Source organism: Pezoporus wallicus, unplaced genomic scaffold (assembly GCF_028554395.1).
Source record: "Pezoporus wallicus isolate ANWC-B61680 ecotype Strahan unplaced genomic scaffold, APGP_CSIRO_Pwel_v1 contig_3710, whole genome shotgun sequence".
Classification (NCBI taxonomy): domain Eukaryota; kingdom Metazoa; phylum Chordata; class Aves; order Psittaciformes; family Psittacidae; genus Pezoporus; species Pezoporus wallicus.
The window spans coordinates 5465826-5490745 of NW_026640315.1; the positions used below are offsets into that span (position 1 = coordinate 5465826).

Here is a 24920-nt window from a genome sequence, read left to right on the forward strand (position 1 = left end):
CCGGGCCAAGGAGCTCCCAGCTTCCTGGGAGACATTGGGACTCTCAGACACCTCTTGGGGCTCTCCGGCTCCATGGTCACAGCGTGGCCATCACGCTGCCATCACCCTGCCCCGTCCCTCCCTTGTGGTGGCCCTGGGGACATCAGGAGAAGCTGAGCCCTTTGCACCATCCCTGGGACCAAGATGTTGCTTCTGCAGCCGGAGCCAGGTGACAAAGCCAAGGTCGTGGGAGAAGGAGGAGAGAGCCGAGGGATGCGATTTCTGCCGGAAGCCCCATGGAACCGGGCAGGTCCTGCCACGCTTTGGGGGGATCAGGATCCCTACACCCAGAGTGGGCAGAAAAGGGCAGAGCAGGGCGGGCAGTGCATGGAGGGCAGAGGAGGGTGGGCAGCAGAGGCAGGGCAAGCAGGGCTGGCAGGGCAAGCAGGGCTGGCAGTGCGGGCAGTACAGGCAGTGCGGGCAGGGCTGTCCCCGCCCCGGCCCCGCAGAGCCGCCCCGTGCGGGGCGGAGCGCAGCAGCCGGTGCTGGGTCCAGCGGCGGAGCCGAACGGAGCGGTTCGGAGCGGAGCTGCGGGCGCTGCCGGTGCCGGTCCCCGCCGGGCTGTGCCGGGGCGCGGCGGCGGGCGCAGGTGAGCGGCGGGGGCAGCACTGCGCCGGTGCCCCTCGGGGAGCAGCGGGATGGGGCGGGGGGAAGAGCGGAGCCGCCCGGGGAGCCCCGTCGGGGCCGGCGCCCCGCTGAAGGGCGAGGCACGGGGCGAGGTTTCCCCCAGCACCCGGTGCTGCGGGCATCGGTAGCACCCGGCGGGGACTCAGGGTTGGATGCGGGGAGTCCCGGTGCCACCGGAGCCAGGAGGAGCTGCGGCGTGTCCAGGGCAGAGCGCGGCGGTCCCGAGCTCGGGAGAGGCGGTGCGGGGGGAGCCCCTGCAGGGAGCAGCTCTGCCACCACCGGGCTCGCTGCAGGACGGGCAAATCCCCCCCCCCCCGAATCCCTTCATTTCGCTTTATTCTCCCATTTCTAGAATCTTCTCATCTGTCCCCAGAGCGAGGGACGATGACATCCCGGCTCCTCTGAACAGGCAGCACCCAGGGACCAGCAGAGCCATGGAGCTGGAATACGAGCTGCCCAATGCCACCGCCTTCTGGTTCTCCCCATCTTCCCCCTTTGACAACTTCTCGGTGGAGGCGCCCACCAACACGTCGCAGAACGCCACAGGGCACCACTTCGACCTGACCAGCAACGCCATCCTCACCTTCATCTACTTCGTGGTCTGCATCATCGGGCTGTGCGGCAACACGCTGGTGATATACGTCATCCTTCGTTATGCCAAGATGAAGACCATCACCAACATCTACATCCTCAACCTGGCCATCGCGGACGAGCTCTTCATGCTCGGGCTGCCCTTCCTGGCCATGCAGGTGGCCCTGGTGCACTGGCCCTTTGGCAAAGCCCTCTGCAGAATTGTCATGACAGTGGATGGGATCAACCAGTTCACCAGTATCTTCTGCTTGACGGTTATGAGCATTGACCGGTACCTGGCTGTCGTCCATCCCATTAAATCTGCCAAGTGGAGGCGGCCCAGGACAGCCAAAATGATCAACATGGCCGTTTGGGGCATCTCCCTCTTGGTGATCATGCCCATCATGATTTACGCTGGCGTGCAGCATAACCACGGCAGGAGTAGCTGCACCATCATCTGGCCAGGAGAGTCGGGTGCCTGGTACACAGGCTTCATCATCTACGCCTTCATCCTGGGCTTCCTGGTGCCTCTCACCATTATCTGCCTTTGCTACTTGTTCATCATTATCAAAGTCAAGTCCTCGGGCATCAGAGTGGGCTCGTCCAAGAGGAAAAAGTCCGAGAAGAAGGTGACCAGGATGGTGTCCATCGTGGTCGCCGTCTTCATCTTCTGCTGGCTCCCCTTCTACATCTTCAACGTCTCCTCCGTCTCCGTGCTGATCGTGCCCACGCCTGTCCTCAAGGGCATGTTTGACTTCGTGGTGGTCCTCAGTTACGCCAACAGCTGCGCCAACCCCATCCTTTACGCCTTCTTGTCCGACAACTTCAAGAAGAGCTTCCAGAACGTCCTCTGCCTGGTGAAGGTCAGCGGCATGGACGAGGCGGACCGCAGCGACAGCAAGCAGGACAAATCCAGGCTCAACGAGACCACGGAAACCCAGAGGACCCTGCTCAACGGTGACCTGCAGACCAGCATCTGAGGGGGCAGCGGCGTGGTCCTTCCTTCGCTCTGCTCTCGCCCGCTGCAGCAGGGCGGCGGCACGTACGGAGTCAGGGCAGCAGCTCCAGTTTAGGGATGGCAGCACGCACCGATGACCATCGGGGCTCCCCACTGGGGCTCCTCCTGAGCTGCTGCTGGTTGGGGAAGGAAACGGTTCGAGAGGAGCTGCCTCACCAGGGAAACAAAGACCCCTTGTAGCGCTGCAGCGTTTCAACACCAAAGTGCCACCATGGGGCTCCGCTGGCTCCCCCGGTGGTACCCCCGGGGCCGGTTGGCTCTGGGTGCTCTGCCCCAGAACGGGTGCTCACGTGTGGACACACACACACGCAGCGGGGTGACCTCAGGAGCAGCCGAGGCCACGGGTGCGTGCCGACAGTGTCTTATAGCAAAGACCTGATGGGAGCTCCCCGGAGAGCCACCCTCCTCCGGGAGACAAGGATATTTGGGGTTGTGGTTTACCCGGCTTCTAAGTTCCTCCATGGCCTCCCCTGCAGGTCCCTGCTGCTGTTTGACTGCGTCGTCTGCAACAGCCGCCCTGCCCGGCGGTGACAGAGCAGCACAGAGGGGGCTGCCCTATGAGAAGCAGCTCTGCCACCCCGGCAGCCCCCCTGGTCCCACCACGCTCCTACCCTGCATCCTCCATCCCTGCTGCAGGAGAATCCCTTCCCTCTCCTGCCCTGACGTCACCTGCCCGCAGGTTTTCTCTTCGGATGGAGGAATTCCCCCTTCTCCCTCCGCGGCAGCATCAGCCCCACACCGGCAGCCGAGCTCCGCTCTTCCCACTGGATGAGCACGCTGGCACCATCACCTGCACCGGTCCCTGCTGGGGAATCCTTGGAAGCGGCGCACCAGGGGTTTGGAGCACCCTGGCAAGGGCTTTGGGTGAGATCTGGGCTTGTCCTGCCCCAGCCACGGCTCTGAGGATCCCTGGGGCTGCCGGACACTCGGAATGTGGTGAGCGGCTGCCCTGCTCCTGCCAGGCAAGTCACGCTGGAGGAAGGGGAGATGGAGAGGATGGGGACAGGAGGTTGGGGGGATGCTGGGGACTTGGTCCTGACCCTTGCCTGAGCAGAAGGGACAGGGCAGGGAAGAGGACAGAGCTTCCAGCACTGAGGCATGACATGAGCAGAGCAGCACGTGTGCAGACCCCCATCCCTCTCCTGTATCACAGTGTGGGAAAAGGGGGGGACACAGGGTGCAGCACACAGCATGAGGGGTAAGGGGTCTGGCCGAGCTCCCACTGCATTCAGCTTCTCGAGACCATCCTGGAGCACTCGGCTCTGTCCCTGCCCTCCCCTCCAGCTCAGTGCAAAGCCGCCCTCCTTGTCCAGCGCAGCAGGAGCAGAGGGAAAGCCCAGGGGAGCAGGACAAGAGCTGGATCCTGTGCCAGAGGCCAGGCTCTGTTCACAGGCTCCTGCTCCAGAGCCGAGCCATGGGAACACAGGGTTTAGGTGAGGGAATCAGCCTGGTCTCACTCACCCCCCCTCTTTCCCATCATTCCCTGGAGCCCCCACAGCAGCCCCATGGCCAGCAGGCACAGAGCCTTCACCCCACACTACAAGGATGAGCATTGCCCACGAGGTGCTGCCCACTTTGGGGTGCCACCTTGCACCACCCCCAGGTGATGCTCTGAGAGCATCAGCTCTGGGAGATGATTTTCCATGGCTCTACCTGGCTCCTGCAGCAAGTCCCAGCCCAGGGCATCACTCATCCTGCTGTGTCCCCCAAAAGAGCTCAGTGCCAGGCCCAGTGCCTGCTCCCCGGCACAAGGGACACCAGGGACATGGCTCAGGGACTTTCTGCAGGGCAAAGCAGAGCGGTGTCAGCATTGATTTGCTTTTAACTCTTTAGTGCTCCTCTGAGGAAGGGTGTCTGCATCCGAGCACCCAGAGGCACTGCTTGGGCTCAGCCCTGAGCGGGCACCTGCTGTTGCTCACTGCCTGTGCTAAGGGAGGGAAAGCCAAAGCCGGGCTCTGAGGCAGCAGGAGCTGCCCTGCTGGTGCTGCAGGATTAAACCACGAGCAGCACATTGCACTACAGTGAGGTACTGGATGGTGATGGACAGGCCTGGTGCAGCCAGAGCCCTCTGCTAGGATGAGGTTTCCGTGTTGGAGCTGCAGCAATGCGTCAGCCGGGCTGTGGGTATTTCATGTTTGGTGGGTGGGGAAGGAGGGATCTGTGTGGAAAACAGGGAGGTGATGGGAAGGGATCACCGAGCCCCCTGCCCCTCATGGGAGCTGATGCTCACACCCCCAGCACTCACCTGCAATGGCCAGCTTTGCCCTATGCAAGCTCTGTCACCACCGCCCCAACTGATGGCAGAGGGAGTCTCCAGCAGGAGCATCTCCTCTCTGTGCTGCTTTAATGAGGAGAATACGGAAAGCCTGGCTTCCCAGCCCTGGGAAGGACCCTGCCCAGCACAGCGTGTGCCTGGATCAGCTCTGTCCTGGCAGAACCCCCAGACAATGACATTTCTGGCAGCTCAGAGCTCTGCAAGGAGACTGAGATCAGAAATACCCCATTCCCCCCACCGCACCCAGGGGATCTCTTGTGCTGGGGATAAAGGGGTGCAGGTGAAGGAGCGAGGAGCACAGGGGCTGCCACCGACATCCCACAGGCCACCGAGGTGGGATGCTGCAGGGAAGGAGCACGAGGTGGCTTTGGGGGGGGGGGGCTGCCAGAGCCCCCCCACGGCCACCCTGCCCCAGCTCACCCCAGGGGAAGGGCAGGAGAAGGAGCGAGCAGCGGGAGCGCAGCGCTCGCAGCAAACCCAGGCGAACGAGCCCCGCTGCTGGCTCCTTGCTGACTAATAAAGAGCAGCCCCGCTGCCGCTGCGGGCGAGTGACAGAGTTTGCCTTCGCAGCCGCTTGATCTCAGTGGGAACTTGACCTCAGCTTGGCTCCGCTCCTCGGGGCGCTCGCAGTGACCGCGCTGAGCCGGCGGGCGCTGGAGCGGCTCCGCTGCCGCCCCGCACACACGCACGCACCGGCCCCGGGCAGCCCAGGCTCGTTCCAGCGCCCGGAGCACGGCTCGGAGCGCGCAGGGAGCACGGACCCGGGGCCGCCGCTTTGCTGCGGGTGCGATGGGGCTGTCACCGGGCGGGGGTTGCTATGGGTCTGCCAGAGCCGGCACCTGCCTGGTCTCCCCATAGCTCATGAGGAGCCAATTCCCCTTCCTAGCCCCAACACGGGACAGGCAAAGAGCCCCAAAGAGCAAAGCCAAGGGGCTCTACAAGCCCCCCTGGCTTGCCCTGCATGGAGCCATCCTCGCTGTCTCCTCTTCCTCAGCCCTCAGAGATGTGAAGCCTGGTGCTGTGGCTGGGCTGAGCATCACCCCAGGCAAAGCTTCCAAGCGTGCCCGCCCCCCCGCTGCTCAATAACCGAACCCCGCTCTGCTGGGCAGGGTTTGGACTCGGAGCCTCCCTGTTGCATCTCTCAGCTCCTCACATCAGCACTAAAGCCACGCTGGAGTTCTTTACACCAATGACCTCCTAATGAACCGCGCTGCCGTTCTCTGGAGGGGTTCCCAAGCCTTTATCCTGACGGGAAGAGCCTTCTCTTTGATGGAGACTCCATGGGGAGGTTCCTTCCCTCCCAGACCTGCACTGACTGCACTGAACAGGCAGCGGTGCAGCCCCTGCCAGCTCCATCCCCTGCAACGAGAGCTCTGGATCCGTGACGCTGCTTTAGAGCAGGGACTGACTTCTCCCATTTCGGGGGGGTTCTTTCAGCCCTTGCTGTGAACAAGCTGACCCCAAACTGCTCAGGGAGCCTCCATCCCCTGTGCTGGGGCTGCACGCCTTGCCCAGGGCTGCTCAAAGCAGGAATCAGTCACCACCAAGGCACAAACAAAGGTCACAGATCCACAAACCAACCTTCCTGCTTCCCAGTCTGAAACCAGAGCTGCTGCTTCCCAACGCAAGGATACCTCTGCCTTCCCCTGCCAGCTTCTGCCTCCCCCCAGCCTCACTCCCATGTATCCTGCTGGAGTTCAGCCCTCTCCTGCTCGCTCCATGCAAAAAAAAAAAAGCCAGGACAGGAGGGCTGAGATTTGGAACCTGCTTCAAGCCACATCCTGACCAGGGGACAAGGAGGGATGCGAAGCGTGGGCACTGCAGCCACCCCACCCCGCCCGGCCAGGAGGAGCGGAGGGGGGGCTCTTGTACATACCTGTATATACCGGCCGTGCCAGCACACGGCTTTGTTACCCTGACGTTGTACAGACACTCGGCTGCCCCCGCTCCTCTGGTCTTTCACCTCAACAGGCGGCTTGTGCAAGGCAAGGGAAGGTGAGGTTTACCCTGTCCTAAGCACAGGAGCCCTTCCCTGCCGAGCCAGCTCAGCCGCAGCCCCGTGCTGCATCCCCTGTACATAGCCCCCCCCTCTCCGTGCCTGTCGCTGTGCTCCGTGTTGTGTGTGTGGGTCTGCTGTACACACCGGGGGGTCTCTGCTTCCCGTCTTGCTTCCCTCCGCAGCGGCTGCGTCCCGGTGTGGAACCGAGCCACGGTTTGTGCCACAGGGAGGGAGCTGGGGACGGGCTGCGGGGGAAATAAACCGGTTTTCCTACAGCTTCTGGCTCTGTGTGTGTGTGTGGGAGGGCCGGGGGGAGCAGTGGGGTAGAACCCAGGCTTGGGCACTGCCCTGGGGGAGGAAGAGGCACCAAACCTGGAGCTGCACTAAAGGACAACAAGGGAGGACCGCTTCTTCCCCACATCCATCGCCCCATGGAGAGCAGCACCCACGGGGTGGTCTCTGCTTTGTGGGGTCCATGCAGCAAGAGAGCTGTGATTACCCCCAAAGCGCCACAGGATCATTCCCTGGGCAGCATAAACTCAGGGCACCGAGCTACAGGCACATCTGTGCCAGCATCACCCCTATCCTGGATGGGCACAGCTGAAGCACGACCACAAGCAGCTCTCTGAGGCAAGGGGCTGCAGCAGCTCTGAACAACCGGGTGGGAGAAGGAAGCTTCTCCTGCCCTTGGGGCTGGTTGTGATGAGATCAAGGGCAGGTAAAGCGCTGCAGGTTGAATGTGGTGGTGAAATCAGCAGCGGGAGGGACTCGCACACACGGGGGTGCTTGCAGGAGGGGAACACTGATGGGGAGAACTGAAGCTTGGCTCCGACAGGCTTTGCCATCAACAGCTTCCACGCCACAACCCCCTCATTCCAAAACATCTTCCTGTTCCCCCCCTAAATTTACAACGCAGTCCACAGGGGTTTATGGGATGTGAATACAACCTCTCCCAACCTGGTTCCACCGCATCCCGCAGGGAGCGGGGTGCTGCCCGGCAGCTCTGCCCCCCACATCCGCCTCGTTGGGGCAGCGGAGGTAGCGGGGCAGGAGCTTCCTGCAGGACCAAGGCAGGGAAACAGTGCACTGGATGCTGTGCTGTGCTGCAGCTGAGGCAGCACGAGGTGCTGAGCCGGTGCCTGCGCTGCGGGGAGCTCTCCTGGCTGGGTCTGTATCTCTGTATGGGACCACAGCAGGACCCGCACATGGAGGGGCTCTGGTTTCTGCCAGGAAACATCAACGCTGATGGGAGGAAGGCAGCAACTGCGCGGGGGAGATTCAGCAAAGAAAACCCAGAGCGCTGTGATTTCCCTCTGCCTCCACAGCCTGAAACACGCGAGGTGATGCGGGGGGGCTCCGAGAGACCTCGGAGCATAAAGGGGCTGCAGGAAACCTGGAGAGGGGCTTCGGACAAGGGGCCAGGCCAAGGGGAATGGCTTTAACCTGCCCGAGGGGAGACTGAGATGAGCTCTTAGGCAGAAGCTCTTCCCTGGGAGGGCGCTGAGGCGCTGGCACAGGGTGCCCAGAGAAGCTGTGGCTGCCCCATCCCTGGCAGTGCTCAAGGCCAGGTTGGACACAGGGGCTTGGAGCATCCTGCTCTAGTGGAAGGGGTCCCTGTCCGTGGCAGGGTTGGAGCTGGAGGCGCTCCGAGCTCCCTCCAAGCCAAGCCGCGGCTCTGTCAGGCACAGACCCCGGCGAGGTCCCGCCGGGCGGGGGCGCGATGCTCGGTCCAGCCCCGCTGCCTCCCTCTAGCGCTGCCCGCCCGCTGCGGGCGCAGAGGCCCCGGCGGGAGGCTCCGGGACCGGCCCGTTCCCGGTAACCGAGCGCTAGGGCGGGATCCGCGCCATGAATCCCGATGGAATCCGCGCTTCCCCCGGCCCCGGGTCGCCACGGCAACGGCGCGGCTCTGCCCTGCCCAAAGATGGCGGCGCCCCGCCCCTTTCCCGTCCCCAAGATGGCGCCGCCCACGTCAGCCCGGTTCCGGGCGGCGCGGCCATGGCGGCTCGGGGCGCGGAGGCCGAGGCGCTGTTCGAGGCGCACACGGCGGCCGAGCTGCGGGCGGTGGAGCGGCGGCTCCGCGCCGACATCGAGCAGAAGCGGGAGGAGCTGCGGCAGATGGTGGGCGAGCGGTACCGAGACCTCATCGAGGCGGCCGACACCATCGCCGAGATGCGCCTCAGCGCCGAGCGCCTCCTGGGCGCCGTGCGGGGCCTGCAGCGAGGCGGCGGCGAGGCCCGGCCCGGCCCCGCGGCTCCGGTGAGGGGATGGCGGCGAGGGGCGCGGTGGGGCGGGCTCGGAGCTTCCCCCTTTGACCTCTCGTTCCTCCTGCAGGCTCGGCCGCCGGCGCAGGAGAGCTTCTACCGGGCGGCAGCGCAGCTGAAGCTGCTGCTGGACGTGCCCGAGAAGGTCTGGGGGGCAGTGGAGGGCGGCCGGTACCTGCCCGCGGCCCGGCTCCATCTGCTCGGAGCCCACCTCCGCCGCCAGCTCCAGCTCGATGCGCCCCGGGCCCGCAGCAGCCCCGTCCTTGCTCGCTTCCCCATCCTGCTGCGGCAGGTGGCTGCCGCCAGCCACCTCAGGTGGGCTCCGGGGGGATGCTGGAGGGATCGCCCAAGGGGTGCCCCGTCCCTGGCAGTGCTCAAGGCCACGATGGACACTTGGAGCAAGCTGCTCTATGGAAGGGGTCCCTGCCCGTGGCAGGGCTTGGAGCTGGATGCGCTCCCTTCCAACCCAAACCATGCCATGACCCCAGAACGTGGGGCTCTCAGGCCTCTCCCAGCCCCATAACCGCACTCGAACCTCTCGCTCCAGCCCCTGAGCGTTCACTGTGCACCTCTTTCCCTTCCAGATCCACCATCCTGCAGGAGAGCAAGGCCCTGCTGAAGAGCCGCACGGTGTCGGACCAGGCGGTGGCCGAAGCCCTGTGTGCCATCATGCTGCTGGAGGACAGCTCACCACGCCAGGCCCTCGCTGACTTCCTCCTGGCCAGGAAGCTGGCCATCCAGCAGCTCCTCAACCAGCCCCACCACGGTGAGTACCCCTTCGCCTCCTCTCTTTCCCCAGCAGTAGCAGGTGGGTTAGCCCTGGGAAGCTCACTACAGTAGCCATGGCATGGCACTGTGGTGGTGGGGCTGACAGTGGTCCAGCACCAAATGCCAAGCAAATTAACAGTGCTGAGGGCCTCAGGCTAAGCTCACCTCTAAAGGAATGAGTCTTTTGCCCTCCAGCCCTTCCCTGAAGGTCTCACTGTAAGCACAGGGCTCTGTGGAGGGGCTGCCTCAGCTGAAAGGCATTGCTCTGCAGGCGCAGGTATAAAAGCTCAGGTGTGCTCGCTGATGGAGCTGTTAACCACGACCCTGTACCAGGCCCATGCTCTCTTCTACACCGTGCCTGAAGGGATGCTGCCGGATCCAGCCCTGCCCTGTGGTTTGCTCTTCTCCACCCTGGAGAGCGCCACAGGCCAGCAACCAGCAGGTGAGGGCACAGGCAGCTCTGTTTGCAGGCAGGAGGTTACCCCCGTGCTGGGCTGATGCCTTCCCTGTCTGCTTGCAGGAAAAGGAGGGGTTCTGGAGGAGGAGCTGAAGCTGAGCAGCTGGTTCCGGTACCTCCCGGAGTCCGTGGTGGAATTCCAGCCGGCCCTGCGGACCCTGGCCCATCCCATCAGCCAGGAGCACCTCAGAGAGACGCTGCAGAAGTGGATCACCATGTGAGTGCAACAACACCCACCTTGCAGGGCTCTCCCAGGCACCACACAGCACAGCACAAAGCAAACCCAAGCTCATTTACATCCTCCTTCATTCCAGACAGGCTGCTTGCCCAGCCTGCCTTTTTCCCTGCAGTTTAACAGCCAGAGGCAGCACAGCCCCATCCTAACAGCCAGTGCTGTAGCACCAACATAACAAACCACCTGGGCCGCACAAAGAGATGTGTCTAGAGCTGCTTTACTTCTGCTATAGCCACCAGCAAGCAAGCACAGAGTAAATGAGAAGGAAATCTCTTACCTGGCTCACTTGGCTCTTGATCCAGCACCTCCTTTCTCCTCACTGCCTTTCCCTAGACTGGAGGAGGGAACCAGCCACCCTTTATAGGGCTGCCAGCTCCACCCCAGCATGCCTTGCCCTCCACCTACAGCCCTGCCTGCCCCTTACAGCCTCATTAGCAGCCTCGTTAGTCCTGTGTCATTATCTGATGGAGCCAGCTGGTCCCTGCCCCAGCTGCAGCCCCCCTCCCTGTGTGTTTGCTGGCCATGGGATGTGTCCCCTGCAATGCTTCCCAGAGCACCACCAGCCCTCCCTGCTGCCAGGGTTCCTGGGGCACCATGCTCCCAGTTTGTGTGTTCCTGGGATCTGGGGTGCAGCTGCCTCCCCCGGAGGCACCCTGAGCCCCATAAGTAATACTACAGGCAAAGCCTCTTCAGGTTAAGGAGCCCATGTTCCCTCCTGCCTTCCCTGGGGCGGTGCCAGAGCAAGTCAGTGAAGCCAAACGTGTCCTTCAGGTGCAGTGAGGACATCAGGGCTGGGGTCAGCAACCTGCTGGTGTACGTGAAGAGCATGAAAGGCCTCGCAGGGATTCGCGATGCCGTGTGGGAGCTGCTCACGAGCGAGCCCGTGAGCCACAACTGGGACGCGCTCTGCCATCGCCTCCTGGACAAGCCTGCTTCCCTCTGGGAGGATCTGCTGCAGCAGCTCTTCCTGGACAGGCTGGAGGTGGGTGGCAGTTCAGGGGAGCCTTGCTGTGTGCTCCCCCTTGTTCACCGCTGGTGTTAGCGTGTGGTTTAAGTGCTATAAGCGGCAGGAGGCACGTTGTAAAAGTGCTTTGGGGTTTCTGTTCCAGGCACTGACCAAAGAAGCGTTTGACTCCATCTCTAGCAGCTCCGGACAGCTTCTCATCGTCGCCTTGCAGGAACTTGAAGTCCACCCCAGCACCTCTGCCCCGAGCAAGCACATCCAGTTTGAACACAACGTGGCCCTGTTCCTGTGGTCAGAGAGCTCCAGCGACCTGCCCTGCGACGCCGCCTGGGTCAGCGTGGCAAACCGCGGCCCCTTCGCCAAGAGCGGCTTGGCCATGAAGGCGCAGGCGCTGACGCCGTGCGTGCAGAGCTTCTGCTCGGCTCTGGACTCCAAGCTGAAGGCCAGGCTGGATGATCTCCTCTCCTACCTCCCCGTGGACCCCTCGGCCAAGGAGGCTGCTCCCGCCGTGCAGCCGCGCTCTGCCTTTGACCGCTACGCTGATGCCGGCACAGTGGAGGGGCTGCTCCGTGACCGCTGCGTCGCCTGCATCCACCATGTACTGGGCTGTGTGCGTGAAGAGCTCCAGAGCACCCAGAGCCTGCTGGGGGGGCAGGCAGATGCTGCCAGTGATGCCAGACTCAATGCTGTCCTCTTCATGGCCAGGCTCTGCCAGTCCCTGAGCGAGCTCTGCCCTCACCTGAAGCAGTGTGTCCTGGGCCGGTCGGGCAGCTCGGAGATGGTGCTGAAGGAAACCCGCTCCACCAAGAAGCTGGGGAAGGGGAAAGCCCAGGAAGTGAGCCCCGTGCAGACCAAGTGGCAGGGGGTGAAGGCAGAGCTCCTGCAGCAGAGCCTCTTTGCTTACCGGATCTGGAGCTCGGCTGTCACCAAAGTAAGGAGCTGTTTCTCCCCTCACCACTGCTTCCTGCATGGGTTGTACTCACTCAGCTCCCTGCGGTCAGCGCTGCTGCTCCTTAGCTGGCTGCTGAGAGCTCACTGTGCTGCTTCCATGCTGCACATGGGGAGAGGAGGTGGCATCTAATGGGATGGTCTCTGTACAACTGACTTTGGGAGGCAAGGGGGGCTGTGGGAGATCAACCTCTCTGCAGGCAGGAACAGGCTGCCTGTCCTCTGACTGTGTGCTTTGTTTTTTGTGCTGTTAGGGGCTGGTCGAGTGCTTTACCCGCACGTTGCTGCTGGACACGGCTGGCTCTGTCCTGGCCACAGCCACCAGCTGGGATGAAACTGAAATTCAGGAGGAGACCGAGTCTGGAACCACCGTAACGTCCAAGATCCGCCTGCCCATGCAGGTACGAGGTGCATCCCCGTGGTAAACACACAGAAACAGCCTGCTGGGAGGAGAAGCCTCCAGAGCCAGCACTTTGGCCTGCTGTGGAGTTTGCTTGGTATTATGAGCACAGCAAAATGCTCCCCAGTGCTTTTACTTGCTCTTTGAGGTACCTCCTAAGGATGAAGAACATTGGCCCAGATGCTGTAAAGCTGAACTGAAGGACTTAGGCCTGGTTTATACACAGAAGTAGGAAGCTGCTAAAGCTAACGTAGCTTACAGACCATATTAAACTAACAGGGTTTTCCTCCACAGCCTTCCTGGTGCGTGCAGTGCCTCCTCTTCAGCCTGTGCCAAGAGGTGAACCGGGTCGGTGGCCACACTCTTCCCAAAGTCACCTTGCAGGAGCTGCTGAGGGGCTGCATGGCACAAGTGCTTGCTGCCTATGAAAAGCTTATGGAGGAGAAGCAGGAGAAGGTACGTGAGCAGGATGATCCCTCAGCATGGAAAGTGTCTGCCTGTGAGCGTTGGAAAGGGTGAGAACAGTCTTCCCCTGCCTGCCCCAGAAATGAGGCAGTAAGGGATCAGACGCCAGACTGCTCAGAACGGTTGTTAGGTTGGATGGTGCTCGATGCTGGTGTTTCTAAGCATTTCCCTGAAGCAGTCCTTTGACACCTTCTGGGTGAGTGAAGAACCTTGTTCCCTGTTTGCAGAAAGCAGGCACCTTCCCCATGACCCAGAACAGAGCTCTGCAGCTACTCTATGACCTGCGGTACCTGAGCATCATCTTGACAGCGAAGAGTGAGGAAACAAAACCCAGCAGGATCAAGCACGACTCCAGGTGCAATGCAGTTGTGGGGTTCAGATACCAGCAGGAGCTTCTGAGGTCCTAAAATGGTTTAAACCAGCAGCTTTATCAGTCCCAGGAGGATGCTCATCCTCAAAATATAGGAGGTGGGGGGGAATTCTGGAGCCGAGCGCTCGGAGATGGTGGCCTCCCATACACAGCGTGTCTATAGAGTTAAAACTCTGTGTATGTTCCAGTCTTGAGAACTGAGGCATCTCTCTCTGGGATGTACCACAGGGAGGAGGTTCCTCTGAGCAGCAGACGTTGTAGGTTGTGGAATAGCTGGAAACTTCAGCTGTTCTGCTGAGTAATTCCCGTTTTTGCTGTCACCTCATTGTGAAACCGCTCTGTTGGCCTTGGCAGCCGGTGCTGGGATGTAACCCCTGATAGGGCTCCTCTGCTCTGCTCCTAGGATGGAGAAGGTGATAGACTTCCTGGAGGGACACATAGATCCGTTTGACTTGGATGTTTTCACTCCACACTTGAACAGCAACCTGAATCGCCTGGTTCAGCGAACCTCCGTGAGTTCAAGGCACAGGGAGGGAGCAGGAAGCAAAACATGTTCTGAAGGGCAGCTTCATAAACTGCTTAATGCCTAAAGATAACTGCAGGCACTTAGGCAGAAACGGGAAGAGTATTTAATGCCAGCTGAAGATAAGAGGAGTTGGCTGAACTTTACCTAATGGGCTTCACTGGAGCCTGTGCAGCTCTAATCGGGTTAAGTAGTGCTGCAACAGGCCTAAAACTAACCTACCGTGATAAAAAGCAGTGCCAATTAAAAGCAAGAGTTAGAGGGGGAAGGGAGACACTGTGTTCAAACTTAAACCCGATCCAAGCAGCGTGCTCACCAGTGTACTCAGCTGCTCCCAAATGCAGACAGCCCCTTCGTGCCTCCTAGGTTCTCTTCGGCTTGCTGACCGGGACGGAGAACCAGTACACGAGCAGGAGCGGCACGCTCAGCTCCCAGGAGCAACACAACATCTTGCCGTTAGCATCCAGCCAGATCAGGTGAGGCATTCCTGTGTTCTTTGGGGAAGCAGAATGCCTGGAATCGCTGCCTCCCTCTGACTGGCCACATTTTTGTCTTCCATCTCTTGCAAGATTTGGACTTCTGCCGCTGAGTATGTCGAGCTCGCGGAAGACCAAGTCTGCTTCTAGGAGCACAGACAGAGTTCAGGTCAGTGAATGGGGCTGTACTAACTTCCTGGCAGTACTCATTCTGCCGCCAACACTAGGGCTTGTGGGGAAAGAACAAAGCAGCCAAGCAGTTCATGTTTAACCTCATCTTTATTTTCGGTAAAACCAGAGAACCATTGCAGCAACACAGCACAGGATGGGTTTCCCCTTGACCCTCAACAAACCAACTGATGGCCCCTGGATTTTGGGGGCTCTCTGCTCTGTGGTAAAACATAAGCAATAACCACCATAAAACGCAGGGATGAGGCATTCTGAGGTCATTGCATAGAAGACAATTCATTTAAAGATGGCTGCAAGAACTCTTGAAGGATACAAGCTAATTATCTGAACTCCTTTCCAGTAGGATGCGGACCTCTAACTCCTGACGAAGCCTGGCTTGGGTATTGAAGCCTGTGTGAGCAGAGTGGTTTGCTTCTCTTGCAAAGGCTTTGTGTTGTCCTGTTTCTGAGTTTTAGAAGTAGACAACTTATGTTGCTACATTTAAAACATCCACTTAGATGGAGTTCTCTGTGCTGAGGCTTGAGAGCCAAGGAATACCTCACTGCTACAGGAAGCAGTAATTAGTAATCTCTTTCCTTTAGCTATTATTAACACAATAATCCATCTGTGGTTATGTCCCTTCAATGGGGACAGAAAAGGTCTGAGTGTTACCTGAGATGCTGATGCAGTTTACTCTGCAACTCTTGTTCTCCATTACTCGTGGTCTGAGGCCAGACCAGACATAGTATGAGGGCTGTTTGAAAGCCCAAAGCTTCACACTAAGGGTATTGTTTACCTCTTACACCTCAGCTGGAGTAGAAGTGTGCAGTGGTGTATGGCTCGCTCCTACCACTCCCCTCGCCTGCTGTGGTGGCACATGTGTGTTCAGTGCTAGCCACACTTCTGTCAACACCTGACAGATGCTTGCTCCTTCTTTTATGCTCAAATGGTTCTGGAGAGGTTAAAGTCTGCTTTGAATGACATCAAAAGAGTCACCTGCTGCTAACAGCCAGACGCTGTGCTGCTGCTGCTCAGAACAGTCTGTCACTCACCGCCTGGAGTGGCGCTGCTTCGGTTGTGGTTCAAGCTCCCGTTGCCTGGGAAGAGCTGTTCTGTAGCCTACACCTCCTTGCAGTGGCTGTAGTTGAGGGCAGGGAGAATTCAGAGGTATGCTCTAATAGTTACAGATGGTTTTGTTATATGAACTAACAGGTTCCACCTCCTGTACTCACAAGAGCAGAAGACGAGGCGTCGCGCCCTGGCTCTTTGTTCAGGCAGCTTGTAACTGAGGAGGAAGACACAGCAGCACCTTCTCTCTTCAAGCTGGGCTGGCTTTCTGGCATGACCAAGTGACCCAGTAAAAACTGAAACATCTGGCTGTGTGTCTGTCTTCACTGAGGTCGTTCTCCCCCCTCGGCAGGGACCGGGGTCACCTCTGCTGGTGCGGTCGGAAGAGGAGTGTTGTCTGTCCTTAGCCAGGTCACAGTGCGCCACGTGAACCAGGCGCGGGTCAGGGATGTCCGTGCCCTCTGGCTGCAGCTACTTTTTCCCCTCTTGTTCCTTAGAAGTTGCTAGCCTTAAAATCAAATTAAAGAAAAAAAAAAACCAAAACAACCTACACACTAACAGAAAACAAAACATTTCACAGCTAGAAACGGGCACTGGAGCAACATCAGACTCCTCTTGCCATCAGGTACCACCAGTCTGCTCCAGTATGAACCCAGCGGGCGCCTGGCACTGCAGCTCCAGCTGCCTGAACCTTCCTGCTTCTAAACCCTGCTTCTAGTTTCACATTTCAGTACTGCAGCAGTAAAGCTCCATCCAGATAAAGCTCACCCTGCACTGAGCTAGGTGGGAAGTTTGCCACTGGAGCAGTCCTAAGGGATTCCAGTGGTAGCACCTATTCTCCCTGTCTCGGTGACTCTCAATGCTCAAAGGAATTATGTTGCCAAATAAATTTTTTACTAGTTTATTGAAATTAAAAAAGACTTATAAAACTGAAGATGAACGCTGGAAAGAACTTTACACAAAGCAATAAACTGCTAACAAACAGATTAGGCAGTCGATTGGAATTGGACATTTTGCAATCCTATAACACAAATGTGGATTCCTCAAGTCTCCTCCTGACAAGTACTTTAAAACCACCCCAAAAATGAATCCTATAAAAATTGCTTAAAAGCCCCTTTTGCATTGCAATAGTGCAGCAAACCACAAGTAAACAATTCCCTGTTAACCTGTTATTTCAAATATAGACTGAAAAGGCAACAGGCATTTTGTGCAATTCCATGTTAAACAAACTTTTGAGTTGAAATATCAAATCTACACAGTGCTGTCCCTTCACAGAAGGCAGGGAGCTGCTGGTTCATCATGTGGGAAGGCGTCCCCGGCTCTGTAGGCTGTGAAAGTGTGCCTCCTTCAGGATCTGGTTGATGTGGAAGTAAGGACCTTGGCTTAGTGCAGACTGCTCATGGAAGGACTGAGAGGAGACAGGGCTGGATCCCGCAATGACGGGGTTTAGGCTGGTTTCTGCACTGCACGCTCTGTCAGGGCTGTTGATGCTACTGCTACTACAGCTGCTGCTGCTGCTGCCGCTATCACTGCTGGAAGACTGAGACAAAGAGAAGGTTAATGGCAAAATCACACTGTTTTCTCTCCTGTCTGTAACAGGAGACACCTTAGATAAGCAAATCATCTTTACAGTAAGTCCCTCCCTTTCATATTTCAGGCTCACATTCAGCCTGATGGAGTGACATAAATCCACCAAGTGCTTTCTTGGCATTCATCGCTTCCGATACCGCCAACCCCTGGAAAGCTCTGCAGAGCTGAAGGGATGAGCAAACTTTCACCTGGAGGTTTGCTGACCTCTGGTGCATTGGATTTCATCTTTCAGTGTTAAACCCACCAGCTGTGCCCCCACGACCCATGTTAGCACTAGTGAAGTTTGCTGAGTTCATCTGAGAACTGGGAAATAAAGCACATTCCTGCTGAGCTGCAGGTGGCAGTGAAGGCAGACAGGGCAAGGGAGAGCTGTGCTCTTCTCTTCTAGCAGACACTTTAGGTAAGCACCATGCAAAGCAGTCTCCTACAAGTCAATCTTTCTAAAATGAGATCTGAAGCATCCAAAGCAAGAGGTTGTTAAAAGCAGCACAATTCCCATTTTAAGTCTTTGAACACCTTGACATACACGCAGCTTTTCCCAGTTAAGCACTGGGACAGCAGTGTAGTCCCAGTAGTCTTCCATGATTTACTTGATAGGACAGCAGAAGAGCATCAAAAACTTCCACATGCAGAAAAGTCATGATTTAGCTCACAGAGAGGACAGGGCTCATTTGCCAGCATTACACTTCATGGTAATGACTGGAAGAGCCCTAACCATCATTTTCAGCGTTTCAAAGACATAAAACTCTTTGGCTTACACTGTTTTAAGGGCTGCTAATGAAAGGTTCCATTAGTTACAGCTGAAATGTTTCATTACTGTGCGATAGGCTGTTCAAGACAACACTGGAAATATTTAGGTGCTTAAGAAGGAGAGAATGGCTACACCACCATCCCAGGAGAAGTAAATTCATAAAAGCAGCCAGCAGAAGTGACAGCAGCTAAATAACCCCCCCCCCCCCATATTTTAAGTATTAAACTAAAACCACAGAAGTCAAAGCTCGGTGGCCACAGCAGAAGACCAATTTGAAGAAGTCTAGTCATTTAAGAGTCAGCACCACATCCAGGAGGCCTCACTGTGAATGTATCTGAAGGACGGTGCAAACAGTCCTTCAATGAGCAGTGATAACGGCCTAGGAAGGCAGTGAATGAGGATTTGGGGTGGACCACACCTCAGTGCCACTGGAAACCCCAGGGCACTGATTCCACATGACAATCCAACCTTCTAAATGTCTTTGTTTTGTTAAGCACCAAAAATGCTTCAGTTCTGTGGCAGTGCAGCAAGCAAGACAACGGCACCCAGGCTTGCTTCAGCAAGGAGATGACAGCAACACATGGGTGAAGTCATCCCTGAGGAAGCAGCAGCTCCTCTTCCTAACCCTGCTAACACTAGAGAGGGAGAGAACCCCAGAAGGACAGAGAGGAGGCAGGACATGGTGCTTGCTACACCATCCCGTTTTGCATAGAAGCACAGGTACTGAATGCAATGCTGTTACGCTGGACAAGCCACAGCAGCCTTGGAGAGAAACCCACCGCACAGGACACTTTGTTGCCTTTTAGTCTCTGTTCCTTACTGTTTTTCGTTACAGCCACCTTCTGCAAATCAAGGTAAAAATCGAAATGAGAACCTGGTATTACTGACTGCTGAAGTTTCAATCTCAACAAACATTTTAGAGCAGTTAGCGATGATTATTTTATGCATCATCTTTTTAAAGCCGAAATTGTGTCCTGGGACGTGCTTCCTGCACCTAAGGCTGTTGACAGATCTGCTTTGTCAGACCCTCTTTATTTCCATTTCTCTAATGCAAAAGTTCACTAGCACAGTGAAGCCCATTTATTGCCCAAACCATGTCAGGGACCTACCATTTCCCCAGGCTGTGGTGCACATTCTGTAACGCATTTGGACTACAATTAGACAAAAAAAGAATCCTTATAGTCATCATGTCAGCAATGACAGGCATCTACACAATGAAACAAAGCAAAAGGGCAAAGGAAAGGAGCCCAATGAAGGTTTATAAGTACTTCAAGTATCAAAAGGGCATCTTTGAGGTTTACCTGACTCGTGAGCACCTCTTAACATCACACTGAGGAGCTAGGGGAGTTTTAAATCACTTCCAAACAAAAGTCCTGTTAAATCTATTAACGTGATCTGTGACGAAGCATCTCACTGTGACAGGAACTTTAACCCTCATTGAGACCCTGCTGCCCTCCAGATCGTTCAAGATGAGTTTAACAGAGGCGTTATCTGGCTTCAGTTTGAATTCAAGACCTCAACCGTGTCACACCGTGGAGCGGCGGAGGAGACAAATCCTGTGACGTGGGAGCAGTGGCGCTGCTGTGCGTCAGCAACCTCCACCCGTAACACAGCGGTGGTGCTGAGCACTGGGGAATCCTGTCATGGGTCAGCACAACAAAGAGGAACCACAAGAAATCAGGTTTTACAGCAGTTATGCAGGAAGGGAGTTACCCAGAACACTGCAGACTCCCTTCCTTCCCAGGGAAAATCAGAGCAAAGGGCTTTGCAGTGGTGATTCCCTGGGTTCTCCCGTGGCAGCCCCTCAGAGGATCCACTACAACTGCCTGACCTGACTTCCACCCAGCAAGGAAGAAGGGCTTTTGTTGCATGTATACCCAAGCAGCAGGGACCACAGCAGAGCTGACCTCCTGGTAAAAGGGACAGGCTGAGCAGGAAGCAAAATGCGGTGGCAAAGGCTCTGCCTCGCTAATGTTTAACGTCTGCTCGAGTTCTAGTGCAGTGTTTCATCATGTGCCAGCTGCAGAGCGGAGGTTTGCTATTATCCTCGGGGTGGCTGTCACTCAGGGGTGGTTTGTTGCAGGAGATGCACTTCATTACCGCAATGGGCCAAGAGCAGTATTGATCGAGATGGAAGAGAACCTCAATCTCCCTCCTGTAAAAGGCAGAGTGAAGGATCCCATCTCCCCTGGGTGAGAGTCTAGTGGGACAAACCAGCCATGTCCTTTTGCATTGAACCCAGCTCATGTGAGACCCAGGGCTCAAAGGGAGGGACTGAGGGATAACACCACACAACAGCCCGTTTGAACTGCCATGAAGAAAAATACCTCCCTTCATCCTATACATACTGCTGTCAGTAAAAATAAAATGGGAAGAGGTCCTGACAAAATCCAAGTGCAGTTCCAGTATCACATTGCCTCCTTTCATACTGAGCTTTATGTTCTCAGTAAACCACACTGTAAAACAGTGAATTTCCAACCCAAGGGAGGCAAAAGGAATCGGTACTTCAGCTCATGTTTCGCAATAGCAGGTGTGGGTATGCCCTCAGATGAAAAGCACTTATCTGCTCTTCCCTTTGAAGTTACACACACGTTCCCTCCTAGCTCAATATCCCAAAGCCTGTGATGATTTTTAATCACAAAGAGCTGTCTTTCCTAATGGCAAAGTATCAGGCAACTGAATAAAAGTATTACAAATGGCCTAGAATTCCAAAGTGCCATCAATCGGAAGCACTTGTGCGCTGTAAGCACATGAATGCTTCTATTTGGCACAGGAAGTCCTTTAAGAGACATTCAACTAAACCTGATTTAATCTCCTGCCTTGAATGTCTGGGCATGCTCAATGTGCTGATCCTACGGTGCAAGAAAACAAGCCAAAATAAAACAAGCTCTATTCATCAGCAGCAACACTGTGAGTTTTGCTCCCTGGAGAGAGGGCACACTGAAACCTGTGTTCAATGTCAATAGAGCTTCTCCTTGCCTGCACATGGGGGTTTAATGTGTTAAAAACAGACTTCCACAAGGCAAGTGCATGCAGGAAGCAGGAGCCTGGTGTTAGCCTGGGCACTGACCTTGGGGTAGTGGGGCAGACGGGCCATGCCCATGCTGTATGCTGCAGACACCCAAACAAAGCAGCCGTTCAGGACACAGTTAAGGTCACCCATTCCTGCGGGGCTACTACAAGGCTATTTATTGACAGTTCTGCATTTCAATGGCTTTGCCCAGTCAAACGCCAAGTGTTTACATGACAAGCAAAGGTGCTTCTGCCACTCACCATGAAAGGCTTTTCCTGATTGTCTTAATTTCATTACTCCTACTCCAATCCCTTGTTCCACACTAAATTCTTCCTCCTCCCGCCACAAAGCCATTAACTACTCTACACACGGAGGGGAGTTTAACCTGTTGGACAAGTGAGTCAGTGTCAGATGGCAAAGCAGCTATGGATGGTTCTACCCGTTATACCCGAGAAGCAAAAACGACCTCATCCCAGCAAGTTCTACCGCTGTCTAAACAACAATACAGGAACCAGGAACAGTTTTCAGCACAACAAATTCCTTCCTGATGAATATCTCAGCTCTTGGAGCATTTTCCATACAGTGCCAGTGACTGTCCCATGAACTGCTTGTAAAGGTGTATGATAAAAGATATGTTGCTCAAAGGCATATAGCTATTTCCATTATACATACACTATTTTGTGCATAGTATAGTTAATAGTTCAATGTAAGTGCAACAGTTCATGATGACTCGTTACAGGCAATCTGCAGTGAAAAGGCTGTGCAAAAATCTACAAGGATGTTTCAAAAGCCTTGCAAGAAATCAATTGTGTTAACACAAAGCAGGAGGGAGCCTCTGCCTCACACTCTCCTTCATAAGCATTTTGCAACAGAACCACATTGCTAATGAGAAATGCACACAGTGAAGTTTCTGATGATTAATACAGACACCAACTCAGGGAATCTGGCAGCAGTTTGGAAATCAGCATTTTATATAAAAAGAAATCTCATAAATAGCAAATGCACCATCCCAGAACACCTGACATGAGAGCAGCGAGAGAAAAAGAGACAATTTATCCCACCTCCAGCAAAGGATCACAGCAAACACAAGCAGAAACCCAACAGTTTGAATGGTTTAGCTGTGAACAATCAAGTCCTGCTTGAACTGCTGAGCTCCAGCAGAGCATTTTTTAACCATCAGATAAGAATTACTGCAACCAGCACGACTTGGATGCTTTTTGACCTTGTACCACAAATAATCACGTTACTGTGTGTAACTGCATAGCTGTAAGAGTAGATGGCCAGGCCAAGTAACCACACACAGTCATCCACCCCAGCCACCTCCTTGGTGCTGGAGACATCACACCTCATTTCAGAGAGCAAAACCAGAAGTGGCAGCAAATGCTTTTCTTGTATCTTCACTTGGGTGCTATGAATCAGTGTCTGAAACACAGTAACAGTGATATTCAGGCCCCAGGTAACCAGATTCCCTAGAAAACGCTGATTTCCAAACCACGCTTCACAGATTTCAGCCTCTGAAGTCAGTAACAGAGTTGAGCCTCATGAGCTCACATTCTCCATGAATACAATTTCACAGACTATTCCACCTGTTATTTAACTTCAGCATCAAAGGGAACTGACTTTGCCCGAGAAGGCTCTCACCTCAGTGTCCCAAGAGTCCTGAAGGACAGTACTCCTGGTACTACGCTTTGTCTGGGGAATGTGACCATCATCTTCACTGCCATTCCGCCTCCTCTTCCTGAAGAATGTGCAGGGGGAAAGGAGAAAAGAAAAAAAAAAAAGGCATTAGCAGCTTATTTATAAACCTTCTGCTTTGTTCTCTAAAGGCAACTCAAAACTAAGGGTAAAACCTGATAAATTGATGCTGTATCTAAACCTCTGACGTGCTGTGGACACAGTCTCTTCTTAGCTGCTGTCTCCAGAACAGAGAAGAAATGATCATGCTTCTCTCAAAGCAGCCAGGCTGATGTTTCTATCAGGACTCACACCTGCCACTAAACCCAGTGCTGAGCAGCTTCCTAAATAAACCCATTTGACAACCCTCAGCCTTGCAACTGCTCTCAATACTCAGTCACATCTAAAAATAAGCCTGAGACTCTGAATGACATCTGACAGGCTGAGAACAGCACCTGGAAGAGCAGCAGTGACCACGCTGTCCATGAACACCCAATTACATTCACCTTGCTTGCATGAGCCTGCAGTTAGTGCCTGGGGTGAGTTAAGTCTCTCTGTTCTAACAGCATCTGAAGTCAAGTTGCAACAGTTTTCCATGTGGAAAGGAAGCTTTGTCAGAAAGCACCTCAGAGAAGACAAATCCTTCCTCACAGCCCATGGATTTGCCATCCTCCCATAACATCATTGCTGCTTCACGGCAGCTGATTCAAAACAGTGACCCAGAATCCTGCAAAGCAACGTCCCTCAGTGCCCACAGTATTTCAGTACTAATATCAGATGATGCTTCCCACTCTACAAACATCACGTCAACCAGGACCTCGGCACGCTGGGCACTAACCAAAATATAAGATAGAGCAGTTTCAGTGCCCAAAATTGAATACACACTCAAATGAATCAAAACAGCCTCAAGTGAGGTATTTATAACCACATCTTCTCTTACAGACAAGCTCCTGCAGCAGACTCAGCTGTCAGTGTTTGCTCCACGCCTACAGAGCAGGAGCTGCCTCCTCACTCCCCAGCCCTGGGTGCCCACAGCCCCCTCAGCCGCTGCCCACCCATCGGTCTCTCCCTCTCCTCGGAAGAGACCTTCCCCCCTTGCATCGCCTCCAGATCCCTCCTTCTCTTCACACCTCCATCCCCCTCGGCCAGCACTGCCACAGGGGGCCCAGCTCCTACGTGCTCCACAGTCCCTCCTGCTTCTCCCCCCCCCAGACAGGACCTACCTCCTCCCCTTCCCCACCAACACACACCTCGAGGCCCCCCCATACCCTCCGCATTCTCTCTGACCTCCCAGGCGCAGCCAACCCCGACCCGCGGCTTCCCCCTTCAGCATTCACCACCACATCCCAGCTCCCGTTCAGCCCCTGCTGCAGCGCAGAAGGCCGCTCCCCTCCTCTCCCCCCATCCCCTTCGCATCTCCCCCCTTGCTCAATGCACCGCAGGGGCAGCACGGGCCACAGCCCCCCGCAGGCCGCGCTCCCTCGCCTCACCTCTGCCGCGCTCCCCGCTCGCTCGGCTGCCGGCAGCTCATGGCGGACCGGGCCGGGCTGTGCTGGGCTGTGCGATGAGGAACGGGACGGGACGGGAATGTCGGGGGGCGGCTCGGTCCCCGCTCGGTGCGGCCTGGCCCCGGCCTGGTCCCTGCCCGCCGCCCACCGCTGAGGCGAGGCGTCCCCCGCCCGGCTCCAACCGCCGCTTCCGGCGTTCGCCGCCTCCTGCGCATGCGCAGTGCCCTCCCCGGGCCGCGGCCACGCCCCCCCCCGGTAGCGTCACAGCTTGCGCGCGGAGCGCGGACCAGGACCCCGCGGGGGTGGCGGCGGCGGCGCCTGAACGGGGCCGGGACCCCCGGTAACGGGGCTAAGGGGGGGGGCACCGCCGCCATGTCCGCGGCCCCGCCGGGGCAGGAGTGCTGCCCGCACTGCCGCAAGCCCTTCAAGCGGCTCCGCTCACACCTCCCGCACTGCAAGGCCGCGCCGAGCAGGGCCCCCGGCCCCGCCGGCAGCACGGACCGAGCCGCTAAGAGCGGCAAGAGCCCGCCGAGCCCCGGTGAAGGGAAGGGGCTGCCCGGCAAGGGGAAGAAGAAGGCGGCGGCAGAGCGTTGCGGAGGGCCCGTCCCCGGCGCGGTGCGGGAGGTGGCCAGGGCGCTGGATTTGCCCCCTGAGGAGGTGAAGGACGTGCCCCGAGCGCTGAGGAACGGCGCGGAAATCGTGATCGAGAAGCACCGCGCCCGCCTGGTGCGGGGCAAGAGCGGGGCCGGCGGC

At 56.5% G+C, this 24920-nt stretch overlaps 5 protein-coding genes across 9 annotated transcripts in view; 3 read left to right on the forward strand and 2 right to left on the reverse strand.

Annotated features, from left to right (window-relative positions):
• Positions 1–24920, forward strand: part of RPL38 (ribosomal protein L38) — a 280018-nt gene that overhangs the window by 148590 nt on the left and 106508 nt on the right. The gene's annotated exons all lie outside the window — the stretch shown is intronic.
• The window catches only part of SLC39A11 (solute carrier family 39 member 11), a 118888-nt gene that overhangs the window by 80430 nt on the left and 13538 nt on the right, over positions 1–24920 (reverse strand). The window lies entirely within an intron of this gene.
• On the forward strand, positions 543–3001 carry SSTR2 (somatostatin receptor 2). 2 transcript variants are annotated; one of them, XM_057418564.1, is made up of 2 exons: positions 543–628; positions 1019–3001. In XM_057418564.1, exon 2 carries the CDS (start codon positions 1101–1103, stop codon positions 2214–2216), a length of 1116 nt encoding a protein of 371 aa, XP_057274547.1. In that variant the 5' UTR covers positions 543–628; positions 1019–1100; the 3' UTR covers positions 2217–3001. The 2 variants fall into 2 exon arrangements, with proteins under 2 accessions (XP_057274547.1, XP_057274548.1); XM_057418565.1 differs by having other exon boundaries at positions 546–628; positions 1040–3001.
• Positions 8502–15937, forward strand: COG1 (component of oligomeric golgi complex 1). Its single transcript, XM_057418578.1, has 14 exons — positions 8502–8784; positions 8860–9104; positions 9374–9555; positions 9829–9999; positions 10078–10231; positions 11021–11231; positions 11359–12144; positions 12416–12562; positions 12856–13017; positions 13254–13381; positions 13800–13908; positions 14286–14395; positions 14489–14564; positions 15776–15937. Exons 1-14 carry the CDS (start codon positions 8524–8526, stop codon positions 15914–15916), a joined length of 2883 nt encoding a protein of 960 aa, XP_057274561.1. The 5' UTR covers positions 8502–8523; the 3' UTR covers positions 15917–15937.
• FAM104A (family with sequence similarity 104 member A) lies at positions 16517–24216 on the reverse strand. 4 transcript variants are annotated; one of them, XM_057418570.1, is made up of 4 exons: positions 24150–24216; positions 22627–22723; positions 18752–18814; positions 16517–17171 (listed from the first exon to the last, which is right to left on the reverse strand). In XM_057418570.1, the coding sequence occupies exons 1-4, from the start codon at positions 24188–24190 to the stop codon at positions 16929–16931; spliced, it is 444 nt and encodes a 147-aa protein (XP_057274553.1). In that variant the 5' UTR covers positions 24191–24216; the 3' UTR covers positions 16517–16928. The 4 variants fall into 4 exon arrangements, with proteins under 4 accessions (XP_057274553.1, XP_057274554.1, XP_057274555.1 ...); XM_057418571.1 differs by lacking the exon at positions 18752–18814 and adding an exon at positions 19082–19123 and having other exon boundaries at positions 24150–24209; XM_057418572.1 differs by lacking the exon at positions 24150–24216 and adding an exon at positions 23166–23661.

Coding starts and splice junctions, on each gene's coding strand:
- SSTR2 (XM_057418564.1), top strand. CDS start 1,101: ATGGAGCTGGAATACGAGCTGCCCAATGCCACCGCCTTCTGGTTCTCC.
- COG1 (XM_057418578.1), top strand. CDS start 8,524: ATGGCGGCTCGGGGCGCGGAGGCCGAGGCGCTGTTCGAGGCGCACACG. Junction 12,563..12,855: donor AGATCCGCCTGCCCATGCAG/GTACGAGGTGCA, acceptor TTTCCTCCACAG/CCTTCCTGGTGCGTGCAGTG. Junction 13,382..13,799: donor AGGATCAAGCACGACTCCAG/GTGCAATGCAGT, acceptor CTCTGCTCCTAG/GATGGAGAAGGTGATAGACT.
- FAM104A (XM_057418570.1), bottom strand. CDS start 24,190: ATGAGCTGCCGGCAGCCGAGCGAGCGGGGAGCGCGGCAGAG. Junction 18,815..22,626: donor AGGACTCTTGGGACACTGAG/GTGAGAGCCTTC, acceptor CTTGATTTGCAG/AAGGTGGCTGTAACGAAAAA. Junction 17,172..18,751: donor GCAACAAAGTGTCCTGTGCG/GTGGGTTTCTCT, acceptor TCTTTGTCTCAG/TCTTCCAGCAGTGATAGCGG.